The sequence below is a fragment of the Propithecus coquereli genome, unplaced genomic scaffold (assembly GCF_000956105.1).
Source record: "Propithecus coquereli isolate 6110/MARCELLA unplaced genomic scaffold, Pcoq_1.0 Scaffold327, whole genome shotgun sequence".
NCBI classification, from domain to species: domain Eukaryota; kingdom Metazoa; phylum Chordata; class Mammalia; order Primates; family Indriidae; genus Propithecus; species Propithecus coquereli.
This window is the reverse complement of record NW_012148919.1, coordinates 831,133-853,611: the sequence shown is the minus strand read 5'-3', so window position 1 is coordinate 853,611 and position 22,479 is coordinate 831,133. Positions and strand designations below refer to the sequence as shown.

Here is a 22,479-nt window from a genome sequence, read left to right as displayed (position 1 = left end):
TCCTCTGGTGTCCGTTTTCCCTGAGACACAATATTGAAATAAGGCCAATTAATAAACTTACAATGGACTATAAGTGTCCAAGTGAAAAGAAGAGTCATACATCTCTGACTTTAAATTAAAAGCTAGAAATAATTAAGCCTAGAGCGGAAGGGCTGTAGAAAGTAGAGACAGACTGAAAGGCCTCTTGAGTCAAACACTTCAACCAGTTGTGAATGTAAAGGGAAAATTCTTGAAAGAAATTACGAGTGCTATTCCAGTGAACATATGAGGTTGGGTGTGGTGGCTCACACTGGTAATCCTAGCACTCTGAGAGGCCAAGGCGGGTGGATTGTTTGAGCTTAGGAGTTCGAGACCAGCCTGAGCAAGAGCGAGACCTCATCTCTACTAAAAAAAAAAAAAAAAAAAAAATAGAAAGAAATTATTCTGGACAACTAAAAATACATGGAAAAAAATTAGCCGGGCATGGTGGCACATGCCTGTAGTCCCAGCTACTCGGGAGGCTGAGGCAGTAGGATCGCTTGAGCCCAGGAGTTTGAGGTTGCTGTGAGCTAGGCTGACGCCATGGTACTCACTCTAGCCAGGGCAACAGAGTGAGACTCTGTCTCAAAAAAAAAGAAAAAGAGTGCTATTCCAGTGAGCATATGAATGGTATGGAAATGAAACAGCCTTATCACTGATGTAGAGAAAGTTCTAGTGATCTGGATCAAAGATCAAACCAACCACAACATTCCCTTAAGCCAAAGCCTAATGCAGAGCAGAGCAAGGCCCTAACTCTGTTCAATTTTTTAAAGGTTGAGAGCAGTCAGGAAGCTGCAGAAGAAAAGCTGGAAGCTGGCAGAGGTTGGTTCATGAAGTTTAAGGAAAGAATTCATCTCCATAAAGCAAAAATGCAAAGTAAAGCAGCAAGTGCTGATGTAGCAGCTGCATCAAGTTAACCAGAACATCTAGTTAATATAATTGATGAAAGTGGCTACACTAAATGACAGATTTTCAATGTAGATGAAACAGATTTTTATCAGAAAATGTCATCTGGGACTTTCACAGCTAAAGAGGAGAAGCCAAGGCCTGACTTCAGAGCTTCAAAGTATGTGTTTACTCTCTTGTTAGTGGCTAATGCAGCTGGTGACTTTAAGTTGAAGCCAAAACTTATTATAATTCTGAAAATCCTAGGTCCCTTAATAATTATGCTAAATCTACTCTGCCTGTGTTCTATACACAGAACAACAAAGACTTGATGAGAGCACATCTGGGCACAGCAAGACTTACTATTTTAAGCTGTTGAGACCTACTGCTCAGAAAAAAAAAAAAATGATTCCTTTCAAATTGTTACTCTTCGTTGACAATGCACCTGTCACTCAAGATCTATGATGGAGATATACAAGGAAATTAATGTCATTTTCAGACTTACTAACACATCTGTTCTATAGCCAATGGATCAAGGAGTAATTTTGACTTTCAAGTCTTATTATTTAAAAAATACATTTCTTAAGGCTATAACTGAAATAGATAGCAATTCTTCCTGTGGATCTGGACAAAGTAAACTGAAAACATTCTAGAAAAGATTCACCATTCTAAATGTCATTAAGAACATTCATATTTTATGGAGGAAGGTCAAAATGTCAACCTTAACAGGAGTGTGGAAGAAGTTGATTCCAACCCTCATGGATGATTTGGAAGGATTCAAGACTTCAGTGGCAGATGTAACTGCAAATGTGATGGAAATAGCAAGAGAATCAGAAGTGGAGTCTGAGGATATAACTGAAATGCTGGAATCTCATGATCATACTTGAATGGATGAGGAGTTGCTTCTTATGAATGAACGAAGAAAGTGGCTTCTTGAGATGGAATCTTCTCCTAATGAAGATGCTCTAAATATTATTGAAATGATAAGAAAGGATTCAGAATATCACATAAACTTAGGTGATAGAGGAGAAGCAGCAGACAGGAAAAGAAAATTTCCTCCAATTTTGAAAGAAGTTCTAATTGAGCAAAATGCTATCAGCTGTTTAGCATCGTATTTCTCTGTAACATGCAATGCTAGGAGATTTCATGAAAGGAGAGTCAATTGATGAAGTAAACTTCATTATTATCTTATTTTCAAAATTTCCACAGCTACCTCAACCTTCACCAACTACCACTCTGACCAGTCATCATTCATCAACATTGAGGCAAGACCCTGCACTACCAGAAAGATTATGACTCCTTGAAGGGTCAGATGATCATTTGCATTGTTTTAGAAATAAAATATTTTTAAATTATTGTATGTACACATACATACATAATGTCATAATGCTACTACACACTTAACAGACTACCATATAACTTTTATATGTACTGGGAAAACAAAAAAAAAATTTGTGACTCAATTGCGATATTTGCTTTTTTAGAGTGGTCTGGAATAGAACTTGCAATATCTCTGAGGTATGCCTGTATGGAAAGGGAGAAGACTTCAGAAAAACTGTGACATTAGATTGAAATTGGAGGTATTAATATAAATTCTCTGTTCTTAATATAAAAAAAGAAATACTTATGATTTGTGTGTATATATGTATGTGTATTTATGCAGGTATATTAAGGGCTCCTTGGAAAAAGAAAAGACTGCAGAGCTGGACCTAGGTACATGGAAAATGAGCCTGTAATACTTTTTGTTCCAGAAAGTAAGAAAGTGTTGACAGTTCATGGGGCATGCCAAAAGAACTATTTGTGATGCTTACATCTGTAAGCAAAACAATAGTAAATTTTGGACTTTTTTCCTAAGATCTCTGTAAGGGAAAAGAAGGGAAACCACCTTTTCCCTAATAGGTTCTGTTCAGGTCAATGTAGGACATTGTTATCTAAAAGTTTTCATAATTTTCTAACCAAAAGGAATTTTTTCATTTATTTATTTTGCAGTTTTATCGGCTATATATTTTATCTTCTATATAAGTAGAAGGGCATGGTGAAATATTTCTTAACTATACATAATTTATGCATTTCAGAAATGCCTTGTAAGATTCATGATTTCTAATATTTTATTAATGTTAATTCTTAAGATGATAACATGTTAGTAATATTTTAAATTTATTATGCATTTAATTTTGGCAGTTAGTAACTAACATATCAACTCTTTTTATTCTCAAAGTTTGAACAAAATGATTAAAACACAGATATCTTTCAATATTTGTTACATACTAATTAGATACATAATGTCAAATGATCTGTTTTATCAAATGTATTAAGTATAACATTGCATGATACAAACATAAACTATAATAAACCAGGGAATATATATCTTTTCTAAGCATAAGAAATATATTGACATAAAGTTAACCAGTTTGATCTTACACATAAAATGTCTGTATTTTCAGCACGGCCACATTCCCATAGAGAAAAATATCATGTGACCTATATTATTCAATTTTAAATCATTACATGAAATCTTCTCCATTAACTGTAACATACCAAATACTGCTAACTCAGTTAAAGGAGTACAAAAAAGTTTATTTTACAAATAGATATGGTGACACATAAGATTTGAATTACATTTTATAAGAGGAATTTAATGCATAACAGGAATTAATATCTTTGTATGTGCATATTCAGCTTCTATTAATGCACGATAAGCAGGAGCAAAAAATGCATAAAAAGTGCATGCATGCAACCAATCTGGAAAATCTCTTATTAAGATCACTACAAATATATTTCCTTCCAAATATATTAAACTTTTCTAAGTTCCACTTCAATTTATTATGGTGTTTGACATTGTTAACCTCCCATTCCTTCTTTAAATACATTTTTTAGCTAAAGCAGTGCAGACTTTCTTATCTCAGCTTACCTCTGGTTCCTTGACTTCTCTTCCTACTCCTCTTTAACCCTCTCACTGCCATACGTTCTGTTCAGGCCTCTAAATTTTGCCAATGCTCAGTGGTTCAGACTAATTCTTAAGCATTGTCTTAATTATTAATATTAGGGTGATCTTGAATGTAACTTTGTATCTCAAGTGCTTGTGGAACTGCTTATCAGATATCCCAATAGCATTTCACTATGTCTAAATAAAACTCAAAGTCTCCCCTCTGAGATTTTTTTTCATCTACACTTTCCTGTTTTTAATTGGTGCACTGCCAATATGTTGAACTTCTAGAGTAGAAATGATGAAATTATCATCATATTTCATTCAAGTTGATTATCTATATGAAATACGACACAAAATCCATCTTTCCATTTGTACTGAAATTTGTTGTTGCTCTCCTTATGAGGCACACCCATGTGCCCATTGGCAGTGATGTTAGCACCTAACAGCAATAAGACGCTCCTTTTTTGAAGAACTTCATTTGACCCAATAGGAACTGGCTTACTCCCACCCAGGGAGTTTATGTGTTCCTGCTTCTCTCACTTCATCTTCCAACAGCCACAGCCTCACCCAATTCTCAGCCTATGGGTGGATCCAATGACAGTGACAATAGAATCCAGGTAGAATCAGCAAATGCTGCCCCCTTGCCTCAGGGTGTGACTAATACTGCAAGAATTCATGCTCCACAATTTCTTCAGAGATGAAGAGGAAGCAAGACTTCATCCTTGATTTACTTATTCCTCTGCCCTACCTTGCTTCTCCTTATTCTGAGGATCGTTTTTAAACAAATCATGTACATCTGAATTGCAGATTCAGGCTCTATGACTAGAGAACCTGACTTATGACACCATTCTTCCAAATATTGCTCAGTTCATCACTTTATGTTCACATAGCCCTCATCTCATGCCTGGATTGACTAAAACGACTTCTCAGATCATTAACTACCTTCTTTTGTGCCTACCTTTTGTACGTTTCCTAAAGCTGTGTCACATTTCGAAGCTACATTTCTACTTAATTCTGAAATTCTGAAAGTCTATTGAGGTTGTTAAAGGCATGACCTCTGTATCCAGATTGCCTGGATTTGAATTCTATTTTCACCAACTATTGAGTGCATTACTTCGGTAAATTTCAAAATTTCTCCTTGCCTCGGTTTTCTACTCTATAAGGAATAAAATGGGGAAAATAGAAATTTACTTTTTCTTCAAGACAAAATGAGCTCGAAAATGCAAAGCACTTCAACTAGGGCCTGGCATATAATTAACACAGTACGTGTTAACTAGCATTATTATTATTGACTCGTTTATGTTACTTTCCTCCTCAAGAACCTGTATTAGTTTCTAATTTTATGTACCATTTCAAATCCATATGTCTCTACTGGTTTTTAAGGTCTATCATAACCACCTATGTTCTACTTTTATGGCTTAATTTCTCGATATTGTCAATATGAACTCCTCTACATTCGCCAAGCCATTATCCTTGTAATTTTTGCAAACATAAATTCTTTAGTTCTTTATTTTTTTTCCATATTATTCTATCTAAAATAGCACACAATTTCTTTTATATTAGGCTAACCTCAAACTCAGTTTCTCTGAAAATCTTTTTTAATACTCTATCATATGCTACTCAGTTCCTTACTTGACTATATCTGGTACTCTGGACTCACAGGAGACATAAACAAGACATAAAAGTACTGTCTAAATGATGTGGAAAACAAAACAAAAGTTATTTAGCTTCTTTAATTTTTTTTTACAGTTGTTATAGAGCTATTAGAAGCTATCAAGCTGAGTGAGAGATTTAGGTTGATATAAGATTTAATAAAAATGAAGAAAATATTCATCTTCTAACAGAGATAATTTCTGTAAATAAATTTTCTATCAGCACAGAGAAACAATGCTATTTGCCTACTTTTGGGTATTAATATCTAAGTTACTTATGAACGTAAAATTTTTTACTGTATTTAATATGGTTTATGTGCTAATACATCATTTTAATTGTTGCTTTTAGTCTTAACTATTTATATGATACTAGTGCACTATGAAGAACATTAAGATAATAAATATGTTCTTGAAATAACTACATTGATTATGAAATATGCACAAATAATGAAAATAGAATACAGCACATCTTGAGATGTCCAGTGTTTTAGTCTGCAGAATATGATTCTTTTCTCACCGTCAAATATCATCATTTTATTCTCCATTTAAGTTTTCATTTCATTACAAATGTATTGCATGCTTGCTCTAAAAAGTTCAAATAATATATATGTTTAGACATTAAAAATGATAGCCTCTTCTTCATTCTTCTCTATACACCCTACTTCATAAGAACAAGCTTTGTTGAGTTTATAATGTACATCATTCCTCACTGTTTCTATCAAAATAAAATTATAAATAACACTATTTCCATCTCAGAGTAAATTATTTATGTAAGATTTTCCCATTTATGTCTACCTAATGCACTTACTCTTAATAATGGCCAAAGGGGGAGAAAACTTTCACAAGCTGAATCATATTTCATTCTATACCTGTGTATTACATCAGACAAGGCACTGAAAACCTCTTAATGTTCTTACCATTGCATCACATATACTCGCCATCAAATTGGTATTAACTGATCAATACTTACATGCATATATAGTAATAACATTCATCGGGTGTCAGGCAGATGGGAGGGGGAAGGAAGGGATGGATATACGCACACCTAATGGGTGTGGTGCGCACCGTCTGGGGGATGGACACGCTTGAAGCTCTGACTTGGGTGGGGCAAGGGCAATATATGTAACCTAAACATTTGTATCCCCGTAATATGCTGAAATTAAAAAAATAATAAAAAAAGAAAATTCAACCGTCCAGTTATTAATGTTGATTTTGCCAGCCTAATTTTTATCATCTGACAACCCTGATTACAGGCAGCCTACCTATCAAAAAATCTATGTTTGTAATTCAGGGCTTTACATTCAAACATTTTGGTTCACTTATTGCTATCAATTATTCTGGGATACTTGTGAGAAATCTACATATATTTTAGGGTTTCTGTGAGAGCATAAAGCACAAATCAGAATTTTGATTATTTTTCAGGCAAAAAATGTATTAAGGCATTATTTGAAGTATTATTAGCCTTTCTGATCTTATCTCCTTAAAAATATGCCTAGCAATAAATTAATGTATCTATATAGACATGGCATTTCATAAAAGAATTAATAGCTCTGACCTAATTCAGGCTAAAAATCTATATACAATATAACCAGCACATAAACAAATGATTTTATAGAGAATCTTCAATGAGGATAATTTGTTAACTTAAAAGAGAATTTATTTGAAAGTTTTGAACAATATAATGAATATGAATTAAATATATATAATCTTTATGCATGAATATTCATTGAAGGCTTATGACATTAGCTTACAATGTTGTTCCTGGAAGAGCCATAGATCTTAATACAAATTATTTATTTTTATATTATTTATAATCATTATAATAGCCTAACATTTTCCAGTGTTAATGATTGCAACACCATATATATTTTGCCCAAAGACAATATTGTGTTGTGCTAATCAGGCTAATCAAAACATAAGAAAAAATTAAAACTCCATTAGTTTGTTCACTATTAATAAGATGATTATTTGTTTTAAACAAAGAGCTAGTTTTGCATTACTTACAATTATTTCATTATGCAAAAGTATTAATAAGGTGGTGCAATATACCTGCAGTTATTCATGACAGCGCTTGCCTTTTTCAAGTGTCCCACAAAGTATTTCTTTTATATTTGTTAATATTTGTTTAACTGAGAATCCTAAGGATGTAAATTACTTGTAAAATAGTGCTAAAGTATTAAACTATAATTTTTTAAAAACAATAGGTAGGCCATTCTGCTGAGACAGCTCCAGCTTTGTTGTTTTCTACATAAGCAAACTGAAACTCAACTCAGAGAAATGTAACCAATCAGAAATCACCCAACTAACCTCTAACTAGGTTACTGTTCACTTTAACCAATCAAATATTTTCTTTGTCTTGTTTCCTGGATAGCTTATAGAAATTTTCATCTGGTACTCCTTTGGTGGGGTCCTGAACAGCTTGTGGTCTAGTCCTACCAGATTCATAAGCTATTATATGGTCAAATAAACTTTTTAAAATTTTAAAGTGTTTAAATGTATCACTTAACAGTGTAAATAAAATGTAAAACCTTATTTGAATTGACTAAACCATGATGATAAGGAACTAATTTTTATCATAAATAGGAGCACATAGATAATTTGCAATGTATTTAATTTAATATGTATTAAATATATAAATATTTAAATGTTCAGAATAATACATATAAAATTAATACATTGCTCAGATGTTTTAGAGTAATATAAGCAAAGAAGAAATTTATTTCTCATCTACCTGGATGATTAGAAAATAATTTACATAATTAAATAAATTATTTATAAAATAACAACTATCTATATAAGGAATAATAAAGAAAATGATGTGGAATACTATAAATATGAGAGAATTGCTCAACATTTTAGTTATAACTGTTTCAAATGAGAAAGAAAATATTAAATAGTACCAATAAAAGACTATAAGATTATAAAAACTATATGAAACACTCACTGCTCTGTGTTAAAAAATAAAGAGCATTTGATATGTTTATTTATTTTCAGTTGATTGAGTCCTTCTGTCTTTTTAAACAAATATATGCAAAATTATTTCACTGATTTATGAGTTAAAGGAAGCAAAGTTACATTCACAAACTACAAATAGCTCTTACTCTGAAGAATATAACTATTCTCTAGATGTCATTTAGAGGCTATCTCACTATAATTCGCGTTTTTGGCACACATATTATAATATTAAATATTTTTCTCGATAGTAATGGATATTCATGAACTTCCCTCTCGCAAATAATAATTCAATATTACAATAATATCTGAAAAAATATGAATAGTATATTATAAAGAATATAAGAATACTTGCAATGGTTAGCTGACAGATTGGACCCTACATTACCTAGGTATTTAATGTCAAATGTTTTTCTTATCCATTTTCTGATGTTGATTTAAATTCAATGTTCACATTTTAATGAAGCCAAAAACCATATGTTTAAAAGAATGAGGATGTGTTTTCACAATAAAAATAAAACAAGAAGTGTCAAATTGAAAATGTCAGAGATATCAACTGTTAAACTTAGTACTTAAGGAAATTGGCCATTTCATACTTAATGAACTAATATAGATTTATTTTAATTTTAAAAATATTTCTGAGCAGTGGGAAATTAAATGTTGTTTTCTACCTTTTTATAATGCTTAAATATTTAATATTAAGCACACATTATTTTAATTAAAAACACAAAGTTATTATTACAAAATATTTCAAAATTCAAAAAGTGACCAAAAGAAAAAAAAAAAAAAGAAAGAAATGTAAATAAATGAATAAAAAATAATCGATCCACTTTACCTTGTTATATTAGAGAAGAAAACATCATCATCATCATATATCAGTATTAAAACAGAGACCAGTGTTCAAAATAGTTATGTTAAACACCGTAATAGTCAATTTTTTAAAAATAACCCTCAAGAAAGGTTTAGATCCAGGAAATATTATAGTGGATAAAGTTCAAGCACCAGGTAATGCTACTTAATGTTGCTTCTGGCTACAATTTTATTCTATAAGATAATTGGAATTTTAAGTAGGCCTTTTTATCAGAAATATTGAAACACAAACGCACACACACACAAATTGATAGGACAAAACATCTTTTAAAAATGAATAAATTATGAACCAGAGAAAAAGTGTGTAAATTCTGGTTCTATTGGTGAGTAGATTCTGAGTGTCAATTAATGTGTCTGTAAAATGGCATATTATTAATAATACTCCTCATATAATGCTTATAAAAATAAATTAGATAAATATTTTAAAATATCTAATAACATATGCTGTTAAGTATATTTCCAAAGAAACACCAGATGTAAAAATGTGACTAATAATATTCTTGAAATAAAAAGAGGACTTTTTTATGAATTAAGTACACATACATACAGTGCAACATGTAGCTTGAAAAATTATATCTACTTATAATAATAATCATATAAAACAAATGATTCATTTGTTGTTTTCTGCATACCATTCTATCACTTTTAAACACATGAATACATATTTCCAATAAAGACAGACTACTATACCTATGTGCAGGTATCTTTCGATTCCCAACAATCAGGATAACATCACAGAGCTGCTGTTGCTTCAAGTAACTTTCCATCTTTCTGAAGGTTTGCTCAGCATGGTGAATGGCTTGATAGAATTCCTCAGAGCTACTGGAGTCCAAATCACTTTGAGGTGTCATTGAATGGCTGGTTGCTGACAGCCTATAAACCATAAAAGAAAAGAAAAAATGTTTTATGAAGTGCTAGTTGTCCAGTATAATACACAGATTTTTAGAATGTTTTAGGGAAAATCAATGCATCTGTCCTCATTTTTATGATTTTAATGCAAGTTCAATAAAGGAAGTTTGAAAAAATCTATTTTGGGTTAAGTATTTTGCTCTAAGAAGCAATAAATAAATTGAAAATTATCTTTTTTATTGTTTTAAAAGATGTAAAAATAAGTTCTCTGTATTTTTCAGGACATTAAGTTAATAATCCTGAAAAAATCACAGAAAGTAAATTATTAACATATATATTCCAAAATTAATTAGCTATGAAATGTTAATTTCATTCATTTGATATTGAGGAAGATAATTTAATGATATTATTCTAAATAGTAATTATTCTTGAGATGTTATATTAAGTGTTGCTTTATAGACATACTTTTATCACCAAAAATCTGTGAAACATGGTTTGTAAAAATATTGACAGTTAAATTTGCTAGTGAATTGTTGAGTTTCATATTCTGTATCCAACTAATTAGACAAAAGACACACAGAATATATTGGCTCAGTACTTATGAAAATTTTAATCACTAATAGATATATAAAGCAAACTTTATGATTTTGAAAAGTCCTTGGTACTTAAGTTTGGCTAATGCATTTATTAATATCATAGACAGTTCCCCAAAATGACTTTATAAAATGCCATATTCCATCAAGGGAAAGATTCTCAATATACTTGATACAGTCCAGCCGACCCAATCTAGTGTTTTGATGAGAAACCTTTAAAGAATTTGAAATTGAATATTAATTAGATACATAAAAATAATGAAATGGCTTATTTTGTGATACATATCTTAGTAACATGGAGAATTCTGCTTCCAATTGCAATGTAATAATTTGTAGCTGACTAAATCTCTCACCAAAAACACCAGAAAAAAGTTACATATACTAGCAAAATAACTATTTGAATTCAGTAATATCTACTAAGGCAATCAGGACTTAAATGAGCAAGATACTAGAATAAAGATAAATTCATTAAAGTCAGCTCAAAATTCTTCTCTGCTTTTTCTTTCATTCTTAAGGTATTTACTAATTATAAGCAATATAGGGTGAGAGCCTGAGAAGCTCAACATAACGTAGTAGCTAAACAGAACTTCTGGTAGTACCATTGGGTTTGGGGCAGAAAATGGCTTTTGGAATTATGGGCTCCAAAGGTAGCCTGAACAGGAGGGGTGAAGCAGGGGCCATAAAGGAGGAGAGTGCAATTATGACTATTATTCCATACCACTTCTCCCCTACTTTGCTGATTTATGAGTAGGACTAGGCAAGCAGAAAATGGCTCATAGGAGATTGAGAAATTAAACAGAATTTAAAAGCCAAACATTTGAATTTAGAGACCAGCAAGAACAAGAGGTTCTAGTAAATTGACAGGCTAACAGCTGGGTTTCCTGAAAGGCTATATCCTAGGAGTAAGGGGAACTATACAGACAAGATAATACAAAGACTGAAATCTACATTTGAATTAGTGGAAATCTCCAATTTGCATTAAGATGATATTCTATTGAAGTTCCAGCAAACGATAAAATAATTTCTCTTTAGAAAAAAATAATTCATCCAGACTCTGTGATTTCTTATATATAATGCGTGACACTGAAGGAAAAAGAATAACAGGTCTATGAAGAAAGGGGACCCAAAGAGAAAAGCAGACAATAGAAACAAGTGTGAGTGCCAAAGGTATCTTTCAATATGTGGATCAAAATTAGCATTTAATAGATAACTACATAATAGATAATAACTTTCACTAATATGTTTTAATATAGAAGATAAGCTGGACAATTTCAAGTTACATGAGAAAATCAAATAGAAATAAATAAGGAAATAAAAAATTAAGATTTTGATAGACAAATTGACCGCAGTTGAAGAAAAACATAGGTGCTGAAAATAAATTAATAGAAAATAACCAAACTAAAATACTGAGATAAAACAATAGTTTCAGAAATGAATGAAACATGGCAAAAACTATAATATTCACATAATTCATATAATTTGTAATCTTAAGAGCAAGGGAGAGAGATGATGGCACAAAAGCCATCTGAAGAAATACTGGCCAAGAATTTTTAAAAATGTCTTAAATATATCAAGAAATAGATTCAAAATTCCTTATAAATCCCAAAATAAATACAAATAAAACTAAACATTATAAGGAAAACAACACAAAACTAAGAAAAATATTAATTTCTCAGAAGTTGCCACAGAGGAGAAAAAGAGAACATGCCATTAACTTATACAAGTCAAATATGACATTGATAAAAAACCTGACAATGTTAACAAGGAATGAGAATTAGGCCACTCTTTCTGCTAAACATGTTTGCAAAAATCCTAAGCCAAATATTAGCAACTAATATTTTACCATAAATGTAGAAATATATGGAAAAACAGAATAATGCATCCCAGTTAAATTGGACTTCATTAAAAAACACAATTTAATCATATAAAGCCACCTAAGACTTTTGTTAGGCAAACATCATATTTAATTGAAATTTTTTCCACTTTGTGATTCATAATGAGATGTTAGTATCACTTCTATACAACATTTTTTTTTGGGGGGGCCTTCCCAGGGTAATGTAAACATAGAAAAAAATCAACCCATTATTGTTAGGTAAGAAAATATATAATTGCTATTATTTCCATAAGGTATGTTTATGAACATGGAAAATCTAAAAGATTCCACAAAGAAGTTTACAATCTAAATCCATTACAATTATGTGTGTTCTCTGTCTATGGTATTTGTCTGCACAATATGGTTATTTTCATTAGACTTTATAATTTCTTTTTTAAATATTTGAAATTAATATAAATTTTGCTTCACCATATGTTTGTATTTCACAAGTTTGCAAATTACAGGCCCAGAATATGGTCCTTTATCAGCATATATTTCATGAATTCAGGCTCAGGCATACGTAGCAAGAACAGCAGAATTCTCTCACACGTTAACACATTGAACAAAAAAGTTGTAACCTGCACTGTAGGAGGCATTTTTAAATCTATTATTGGATCTCAGCTACCTAAAGAGAATTGAGTCAGGACTTGTAGGCTGCCAAATAGATCAAAATCGCCCCCAAAGAGATGCTTCTGGTCTGGTACCCAGACTGTATAAATAGGGTTTACAATTCAAGATATTAAAGAAATAACTCCATATTAGTGTTAAAAGGGTTTAACTAGGGTGAAAGCTTTATTTAGATCCTTATATTAATTTCCCACAAATGAAATAAAATGCTTAAGGCAGAAAGTTTTATACCTCATCAAGAATTTCATAATCCAGGAAAAGTTATCAAGAAAATAATTTAATATAGTTTGTCTTCAAGTCATCCAAGTTGTAGTGATGTCATATTAAACCAAATAGTAAAAGAAATAGAATAATACAATTTTAGAGGTTGGTGAGACCCTAGAAATAAAATAAAACAGTATTTTTTAGTATTTTTAGTACATTTTAGTCTTAAATATTAGAAAGGATTAATTCAAAGTAAAGAGATAATTACTGTCAAGTTAGTACATTCTTTTACCTGATCTATCTGCACTAACCAATCTCAAATATAATATAGACTTGGACCATCTCTGAAAAATTTGAAAGTAATTTGAAACAATAGTCTTATAAGAACAGAGCTAGGAACTAGGCTCAAAATTTTGAGATTTAGTTCTTGCCTGGATTTTTTTCCTAAAAGTTATCATCCTTTGAGTCTCCCCATATTATATCTCAGAACAAATCACTTTTTCTTCAAGGTCATTGATCTGTCAGATAAATGATTATGTTTGTTTGACTTGATTTTCTTTTGACATATCCTCATAAATCATTTCATGATTCACACTTCAGAACTTTTTCTCTTCCATCTTTATTCAGAATGGGATTTAAAAATGAGTTTCCACATCAGATCACTTATGATTTTTAAGGTAAGCTTTATTATTTAAACTTTGTTCCATCACATATATGACCTTATTAATTTAACAAATATGACATTTAAATCTTAGGAAATAGAGGTTATGTCATTACAAAGTTTTTTATAATTACTAAATAAAAGTTTGGTATTGTATTATTTTGTTAGTGTCCAATTTTTTTAATATCTTCACCTTTAAAAAACCTTTACACGGTCTCTTTCCTGTCGAAGAGTCCCTAATATAATGATCTGACATTCTGATACTTTTCTATTTCCTTTCACAACCACATGTCTTGAAAGAGTTTTCTTTGCTCATTAGCTTCACTTTATAAACTTCCAAACACAGAGGAATACATAGCACTTTGAATTCCCTAACCACTCATCTAATAAAGCTATACGTAACAAGGACATTAGTATCTTTCTTGTAGGTCTTTTTAGCTTTCATCTTCATTTCTTGCAATCATTGCTGGGAGTTGACCAACATACTTTCCTCTTCCTGTGCTAAACAATTTAGGACTAAACAGTCCTTACTTTCTTTTTACCAAACAATTCTATGTTGAAGCATGTTTCCCTATTGCTCTGCTAAACGATGTTGGAATCAGGCAGAAATAATTTAGTTGCTTCCACCAGGAAATAGTTGCTTTTGAAAGATTGGACTGTACATTAACAACAAAAAACTAAGCTATAAAAGGCAACAAATACACACCGGCTTTAATACTATGACTCCCTATTATGTGCCAATCTAAAGCCATTATGTCATGAATTCTGGTCATATTGCCAATCAGGTCCTCAGCCTTCACTGGTTTCTTGGTTGAAATTCCATATGATGTGTTGTTAATATAAGTTCCTATATGATTGGAGACTTTCTTCAATTTTTACTACCCTTCAAATCAAGCTCTCATTTTATCCATGGTAAGTAATTTCAGTTTGTGCAATATGTCACAACTTTCTTCTACATCTCTTAGACATATATTTTTATTTACCTGGAATCTTCACAACATCTTGACATTCTCATGGCTAACTTTAGTCCTTCATAAATCAGCTTAAATATCACTACTTTCAGAAAGCCTTATTTTAATCCTCAAAACTTCGGGAGTTGGGGTTGCCCTGGCATGTTCTAAGTATGGTTTAAATACATCTCTGGCATATAGAGTATTTTAGGAGTTCAATAACTGTCGAATGAATGAGTAAAGAATATTCCTTGAGAAGATGGCCTTGATCAGGTACAAATTTTACTGTGTTGTATGAGTTTCTTTGGCTTTGTTTTGGTTTTTGCTTTCATAGTGCACAAAAATGTGTTGATGATAAAAGCTAGTACTAAAAAAACAAGCAATGGAATTTCTATCTCCAAACCTAACAGAGTGTCTGGTACACAGAGGGTAAATATTTGTGGTGTGAATTGCTATTTTAAAATATCAAACATCTTTCAGAGCTCATGAGAAAAAATTCATAAAACAACTGCTGTACCCAGAATACATACTCTCTCACCTTTCACTGGTAGTGTAATTATACAAATTGTAAAAATGCTAACGAATATGCTCAATATATTAAAGAAAACACTATGATATATTCCTTGCAAGCAAGCGTTCTTGACTAAGATTAGATTGCAAGATTATTAATATTTTCTTAATGTCAGTGACTAAGAGTGAAACTTATATGGAAAAATAAATTTGAAGGCAGTTTAGTATTTTTGTTGTTGTTTTTGTTGTTTTTCTTGAGTGCCAAGAAGCAGCTTTCATTTTGAGAAAAACATTTTAAAGAACATTTCTGTAATGTCACATAAAGGAATCTCACATACATACATAGTTCTTGGGCAAAGACTTGAATGTGGTAAAGAATGGCTTTACTTAAGTGAAAAATTAACTATTTGTTTTAGTCCTGCAAATTCAGTGGATGAAACACAATCTGTGTATGAAATTTAGTGTTGAAAACATAATCTGAAGGCAATGTATATCTCTTTAGATAAAGTTTTCATTAAATATTAGGTCATTAAATGTGAAATGTTTGATTTTGAATCAAAAGTTTCATTTATTATATCTCAAACAAGAAGCAGTATAATTAATCAAAGTATGCACCTAAACGATCGACATTTTTTTGCCATCTTAGTGGTAGCTTGCTTATTCCAGCAGCAAAGAAGCCTGGAGTGCGAGTGGCGATGAAATCACAAAAGGCATTTTCCGCAGCTTGTTGAGAATTGAATATTTTTCCTTGTAAGAAGTGGTCCAAAGTCTGGAAGAAGTGGTAGGCAGTTGGTGCAAAGTCTGGTGAATACGATGGGTAACATAAAGTTTCCAAGTCCAGCGTCTGTAGTTTGAACAGTGTTGTTTGTGTGACAGGTGGTCAAGCGTTTTCTTGCAAGAGGATTGGCCTATCTCTATTGACCAATCTTGACTGCTTAATTGCAGGTGTCCTCATCATTTCACCCAGTTGGTTGCAGTAGCCATCCGCTGTAATCGATTGACTAGGTTTCATGAAGCTGTAGTGGATAACACCAGCGCTGGACCACCAAACAGACACCATTAGCTTTTTTAATGAGTATTTGGTTTTGGACTGTGTTTTGGCACTTCATTTTTATCCAACCACTGTGCTGAACACTTGTGATTGTCAAAAAGAATCCATTTTTCATCACAAGTAACAATATAGTGTAGTAACGGTTCACCTTTATGTTGTGACAGCAAAGAAAGGTAAGGTTGGACATGATTTCTCTTCTGATGCTTGTTTAGATCATGTGGAACCCATCTATCCAGCTTCTTTACCTTGCTGATTTGTTTCAAATGGTCCAATATTGTTGCAGTAGTAACATCAAACCTTGCTGTTAATTCCTTCATAGGTTGAGATGGATTCGCTTCCACTACAGATTTCGGTTCATCATTATCCACTTTGGTCTCAGGTTGCCACGTGGCTCATTTTCAAGATTAAAATCACAGGAATGGAACTTTTCAACCCGTCAATGTACTAAGTGTTCGTTAGCCACATCCTTTCCAAACACTTTGCTGATATTTCAAGCTGTCTACACAGCATTGGTTCCATGATGTAACTCATATCCAAAAAATAACATGAATTTTTGACATCCATGGTTTCATAAAAATTTTTTGAAAGATAATCACAAGCCAAAAACCATGCATTTGAAAAAGGAGGCTGAGGATTGCTTAAGCCCAGGGGGTTTAAGGTTGCATTGTGCTGTGATGAGGCCACCCACTCCAGTCTGTGCAACAGAGTGAGAATATATGTATATGTGTGTATGTGTATATATATATATATATATCTTGAAACAAATGAAAATGAAATCACAATACACCACAACCTATGGGATATAGCAAAAGCAGTTTTAAGAAGAAAGTTTACAGCTTTAAACACTTACATCATAAAAGCAGAAAGATCTCAAATAAACAACCTAACATTACACCTCAAAGAACTAGAAAAACAAGAACAAACTAAACTTTGAAAATTATTGGAAGTAAAGAAATAATAAAGATCAGAGCAAAAAAAAAAAGAAACTAAAATAACAAGACAAACAACAAAAGGCCAATAAGCCCTGATTATCATAGATGCAAAATTTCTCAACAAAAAGTAGCAATCCAAATCCAACAGCATATTAAAAAGATAATCCTCTATAAATAAATGGAAGTTATCCCAGAGATACATACAGATTTCAACATATGCAACTCAATAAATGAGATAATTACATTAACAAAATGAAGGACCAAAATTATATGATAATCTCAATAGATGCAGAAAAAGCCTTCATTAAAATTCAACATGGCTTCATAATAAAAACTGTAAACAAAACAGGTCTAGAGGAAATGTACTTCAACACAATACAGGCCATATGTGACAATTCCATAATTAACATTACACTGAGTGGGGGAAAGTTGAAAGCTTTTTAATGTATACTTTGCCCACTTATATTTAATATAGTACTGAGTTACTTCTGCAAAAAAATGTACTTTAAATGTTGTTGATATTAGAGCTAATAAAAAATAGTATGCAGTATTTTAGGGGAATGTGGGGTAAAGAATAAAATAAAGGGAGAAGGAACATGGGGAACATCTGAGAACAGGAATGTCACAATTTTAGCGTCAGAGACATTGCTGGAAAATGTTCCTTCAGTGACTAAATGCATTCGTTATAGTTAAAAATGAGATTATCTTTCACCATATCTCCTCCCGAAAATCTCAAGTTTTTTTTTATTCCCTTATATTTTCTATGAGCACTACTTAATGAATAAACACATATTTTAAAGATACATAAAGAATTTATTGAGTCAGTTAATACGGAGTTAAGCCTTTTTTACTTTTTTTTCTGAGCATTTATCTTGTTTGCAAAATTTATGAGTACTAAAGTGGAAAGTTGTTTACACGTGGGTAAGGATTAATAAGCATTAATGTATTATAGAAAATTATTTTAGCAGTTCCTCCTAAAGCATTTTGATTTTATGGCTATTATAAATTTTATTTTCAATTATTTAATAGGCATATATATCTCTTTAAAAATTATGTATAATCATCCCCAAGATGTTCATTTTTTCATTATACTTAAATGTAGTTTTACCTGGATAAATAATAATTTATTTATGCTCTAATGTTCCTCGAGGTTAAACATTAAATCAAATGAAACCAATTACTCCTATATGCAATAACTTCCTCAATGCCCCCCCATTCACTGTTGTGAATCATCAGGATATATTGGTCTCCACTGAATTTTTTATGTCGAAGTTCTGTATACAATTAAAGATGAATGGGAACAATTTCTAACCTCAAATGTAATTCCAATTGAGCAGGTACAAAACTATCTGCCACTAGGCATTAGTAAAAATATATTTCTTCTATTAAAGTTCAGATAAACAGAACAATAGTTTGCTGTAATAACAGACCATTTAAGAGTCATTTTAATTTAATATATTTCATACCAGAATCAAGTGAGATAAGTAAACATTTGGAAACCCATATATTCTTGAAATTTGTAAATCAGGTATCAAAAATTCAGTAATAGATGTCTGTATTGAGTCTAGTGGAAACAATAAAGAAACAGTCCCTATACCTTGAGGATTGAGGATAATCTTTAAAATATGGTGAATTTTGAACTAAGGCTCGAAAGATGTTTAAGTATGTATGATGGTGAAATATTAATAAACTGGGCTATCTCAGGTAGAGGAATATCCATAAGCAGGGACAGAAGAGTATTAATACCATGAACTTTTGAAGGAGGAATTGCAATTAACTTGACATAAGAAATAGTGCAGCAAGTGATAAATTCTGAGAAATAAGAAGGGTTCAGATCATGAAGTCTTTGCTTTCATAGTCATTCTGAGGATGAACTGGAGCCATTCAAAAATTTAATGCTCTCTCAACCTTCATTTTAAGTTTCTCTGAATTCAGTGACAACAAATGGAATCTGAGTCCTGGATCTGTGAGTTTGTGCCCTGCTCTGCACCACAGTTAGTCCAAAAGATATGGGTGTAACCCACTTGGAAGAAACAAAGATTGTAAAATCATGTTCTTGTTTTTGGTATATCTTGTACCAAACTTTGAATCTTGGGTATTACTTCATTGCAATCGCAATCACATTTTCTTATTCCGTATGAATGGTTCTACTTCTTATTCTCAATATATTGCCATGAATGACAGCATGTCGATATTTTATTTTACTTGTTTTAGATTTGTCTGTTTAAACTTTGAGAATCAGGGATTATCTTTTACTTATTATAATGTATTGAGCAATTATTCAAGTAAACCAACATTGAGAAAGTGCTTAATAATTTTGAAAGAATGAATACATTCACTGGCCAAATAAAAATTGCATAACATTGTATGTACAGAGACTTCTGATTCAGTGAATCAGAATGATTTAATTAAGAGTATTAATTAATTTTATGTCACATAATATTTATTTTATTAAATGGAATTGTAGGTTTATCCTCTCAGTTTTTGACAAGAGTTGGTCGAAAGGATAGTACATTGGAGACTGATTGGACCATTTCTACCATAATACTGTTCAGGGTGTTGAAAATTCTCAGTGTAACCCAGGGGAAGCACTATTTCTTTTATAGTAAGTGCTGGGATAAATTTTGTTTCCCTAAGGGACCTGTACTTTTTTTCTCTCAAATGAGAGCTATTTAACATTTAAATTTTTATACTCAAGGAAATCTACAGTCAAATGTATGTTTCCATTATGAAAACCACAATTGAAATTTATACATGTTAATTCATGTTCTAGTCATTTCTTTTTATCCTTAATATTCTGTAATTATAAATTTCTGTTTTACCATTTAACATATTATTTAATTCATTTCAACAAACCTATTCTTTCTAGTTTTGCTAATATAACTTTTGATATAGATAAATATCTTAAATCACATAAACTAAAATACAATAAAATAAACATACAAAACTGTGTCGATTTTTGTTCCCCTATGATAAATACGTATATAAATTCCCCATTATTTTATATTATAATCATATCCGAAAAATGTATTGTTCTTTTTTTGTTAATGAAAATTTGCCATTTGAAAGAAAAATTTTATAATATGTCACGGCAATTACTGACTGTTTTCAAGATGGATTTCAATAAGTTCATTTTGCAATTGGTAATGTTGCCTGTCAACTTAGCAAAGAACAAACATCTATCACTTTTAAATTGATCACAGTGGGAGTGGGCAACCTAAGAATGCCAAGTTGGATATTTCTATCCTATTTCGTTATGTGATTTTAGAAAAAAAAGGTTGACCTAAAATAATAGTAAAAAGTCACTGTATAAAGAGTTTATCATACATGAATATATTATGCATCATTTATAGCATATTTATTGATGTGTGTAAACTGATGTAATTAAAAAATCTGAATAAGCTTGAGGTCTGTTTTTCCATAACATCAATAAATATCTTAAGTATACTACTATCAGATATACCGATTATATCAGAATATCAATTGAGAAATTCTAATTCTGTTAAAATTCAGTAGTAAGAAATTATAGGCTGCCCTACCGATCCTATAGAATGATCCTAAAATCTATTACATATGATTTGGTAGCATTTAGTTAAGAAGATACAGACAGGCTTGTATGCAAAATGCAATTAGAAAAAAAATTAAATAATTTAGTTTTTAAAGAATCTACCCTACTTGTCTTAGCAATCTTCCTTCTATATATTCTTAATTATCTACATTAACATTTATGGTGCCAGGCACAGTGGCTTACACCTGTAATCCTAGCACTCTGGGAGACAGGAGGATCACTCGAGGTCAGGAGTTCGAAATCAGCATGAGCAAGAGCGAGCCTCCCATCTCTGCTAAAAATAGAAAGAAATTAGCTGGAAAACTAAAAATATATATAGAAAAATTAGCTGGGTATGGTGGTGCATGCCTGTAGTCCCAGCTACTCGAGAGGCTGAGTCAGAAGGATCACTTAAGCCCAAGAGTTTGAGGTTGCTGTGAGCTAGGCTGATGCCACAGCACTCTAGCCCAGGTAACTGAGCAAGACCCTGTCTCTAAAAAAAAAAAAAACATTTAGATTGATGAGCAGCAGTAACAAACCATAGTTATTATTTAATAATTTGACTCTCTTATCGCTTCATAGTGTTCAAATGCTTCATAGAATTCAAAATGCATAAGTCTAATTTAAACCATTGTGTCACGTGTGTTTTAGAAGATTCTGTCTTCACAGGTGAATAATTAGTGTATTTTAAATAAGTGGGAAAATAATAGGTGTGATATGAAAAGGTAATCATGTTTAAATATCTTTAAATTTGATCTATGCTTAATTTGTTTTTTTGTTTGTTTCTTCAAGATACTTATATTTGAGATAGTGATTGGTAACAAAGCTATTTATTTTTAATACACCACATGTATGGAGTTTAGTTACCGATTAAAGTATAGAATTAAAAGGTTGGTTCGAACACACAGAAACTAGTAAAATGAAAAAAGTACCTGCAGCGGAAGTTTTATGATGATATTGCTATAGTATGGTAATGGATTTTTGGAACTCGAGCGTCACCTTACTTATATGTCACATGATATGCACAATAATACCAAGCACAAATATTATCAATTGAATTACATTAAATTCGCAAGAAAAATGTTATCTAATGGCAGGAGTATCACTTTTGCTTATATTGTACCCAAAGATATTCTATTCCAATTAAAAAATAAATTATTGCAAATGAATAAGAAGCAGTAAAATAACCAAACCATATAACTGGCTTGCCTTTTGTTTAACGTAAAATTAAGCATTTTTCTTTTGTTTATGATTCCTAATTGCTGTCTTCCTTTTCCCTTGCCTCTAAATATCAATGCATTTTATTAAACTCACACCCTTTTTACATCTTTGATTAAGATAGTCCTACTATTGCTATGGAGTCCCTTGATACTTTT

At 31.4% G+C, this 22,479-nt stretch overlaps 1 protein-coding gene across 2 annotated transcripts in view; it reads right to left on the bottom strand.

The window, feature by feature from the left end:
* Nucleotides 1-22,479, bottom strand: part of KLHL1 (kelch-like family member 1) — a 347,076-nt gene that overhangs the window by 230,475 nt on the left and 94,122 nt on the right. Inside the window, exon 2 of one of the 2 annotated variants that reach the window (XM_012650442.1) lies at nucleotides 9,997-10,179. The exons of the other annotated variant lie outside the window; for it this stretch is intronic. Within the exon in view, the coding sequence (XP_012505896.1) occupies nucleotides 9,997-10,179 (183 nt within the window). The remainder of the gene's footprint in view (nucleotides 1-9,996; nucleotides 10,180-22,479) is intronic. 2 annotated transcript variants of the gene reach the window in all.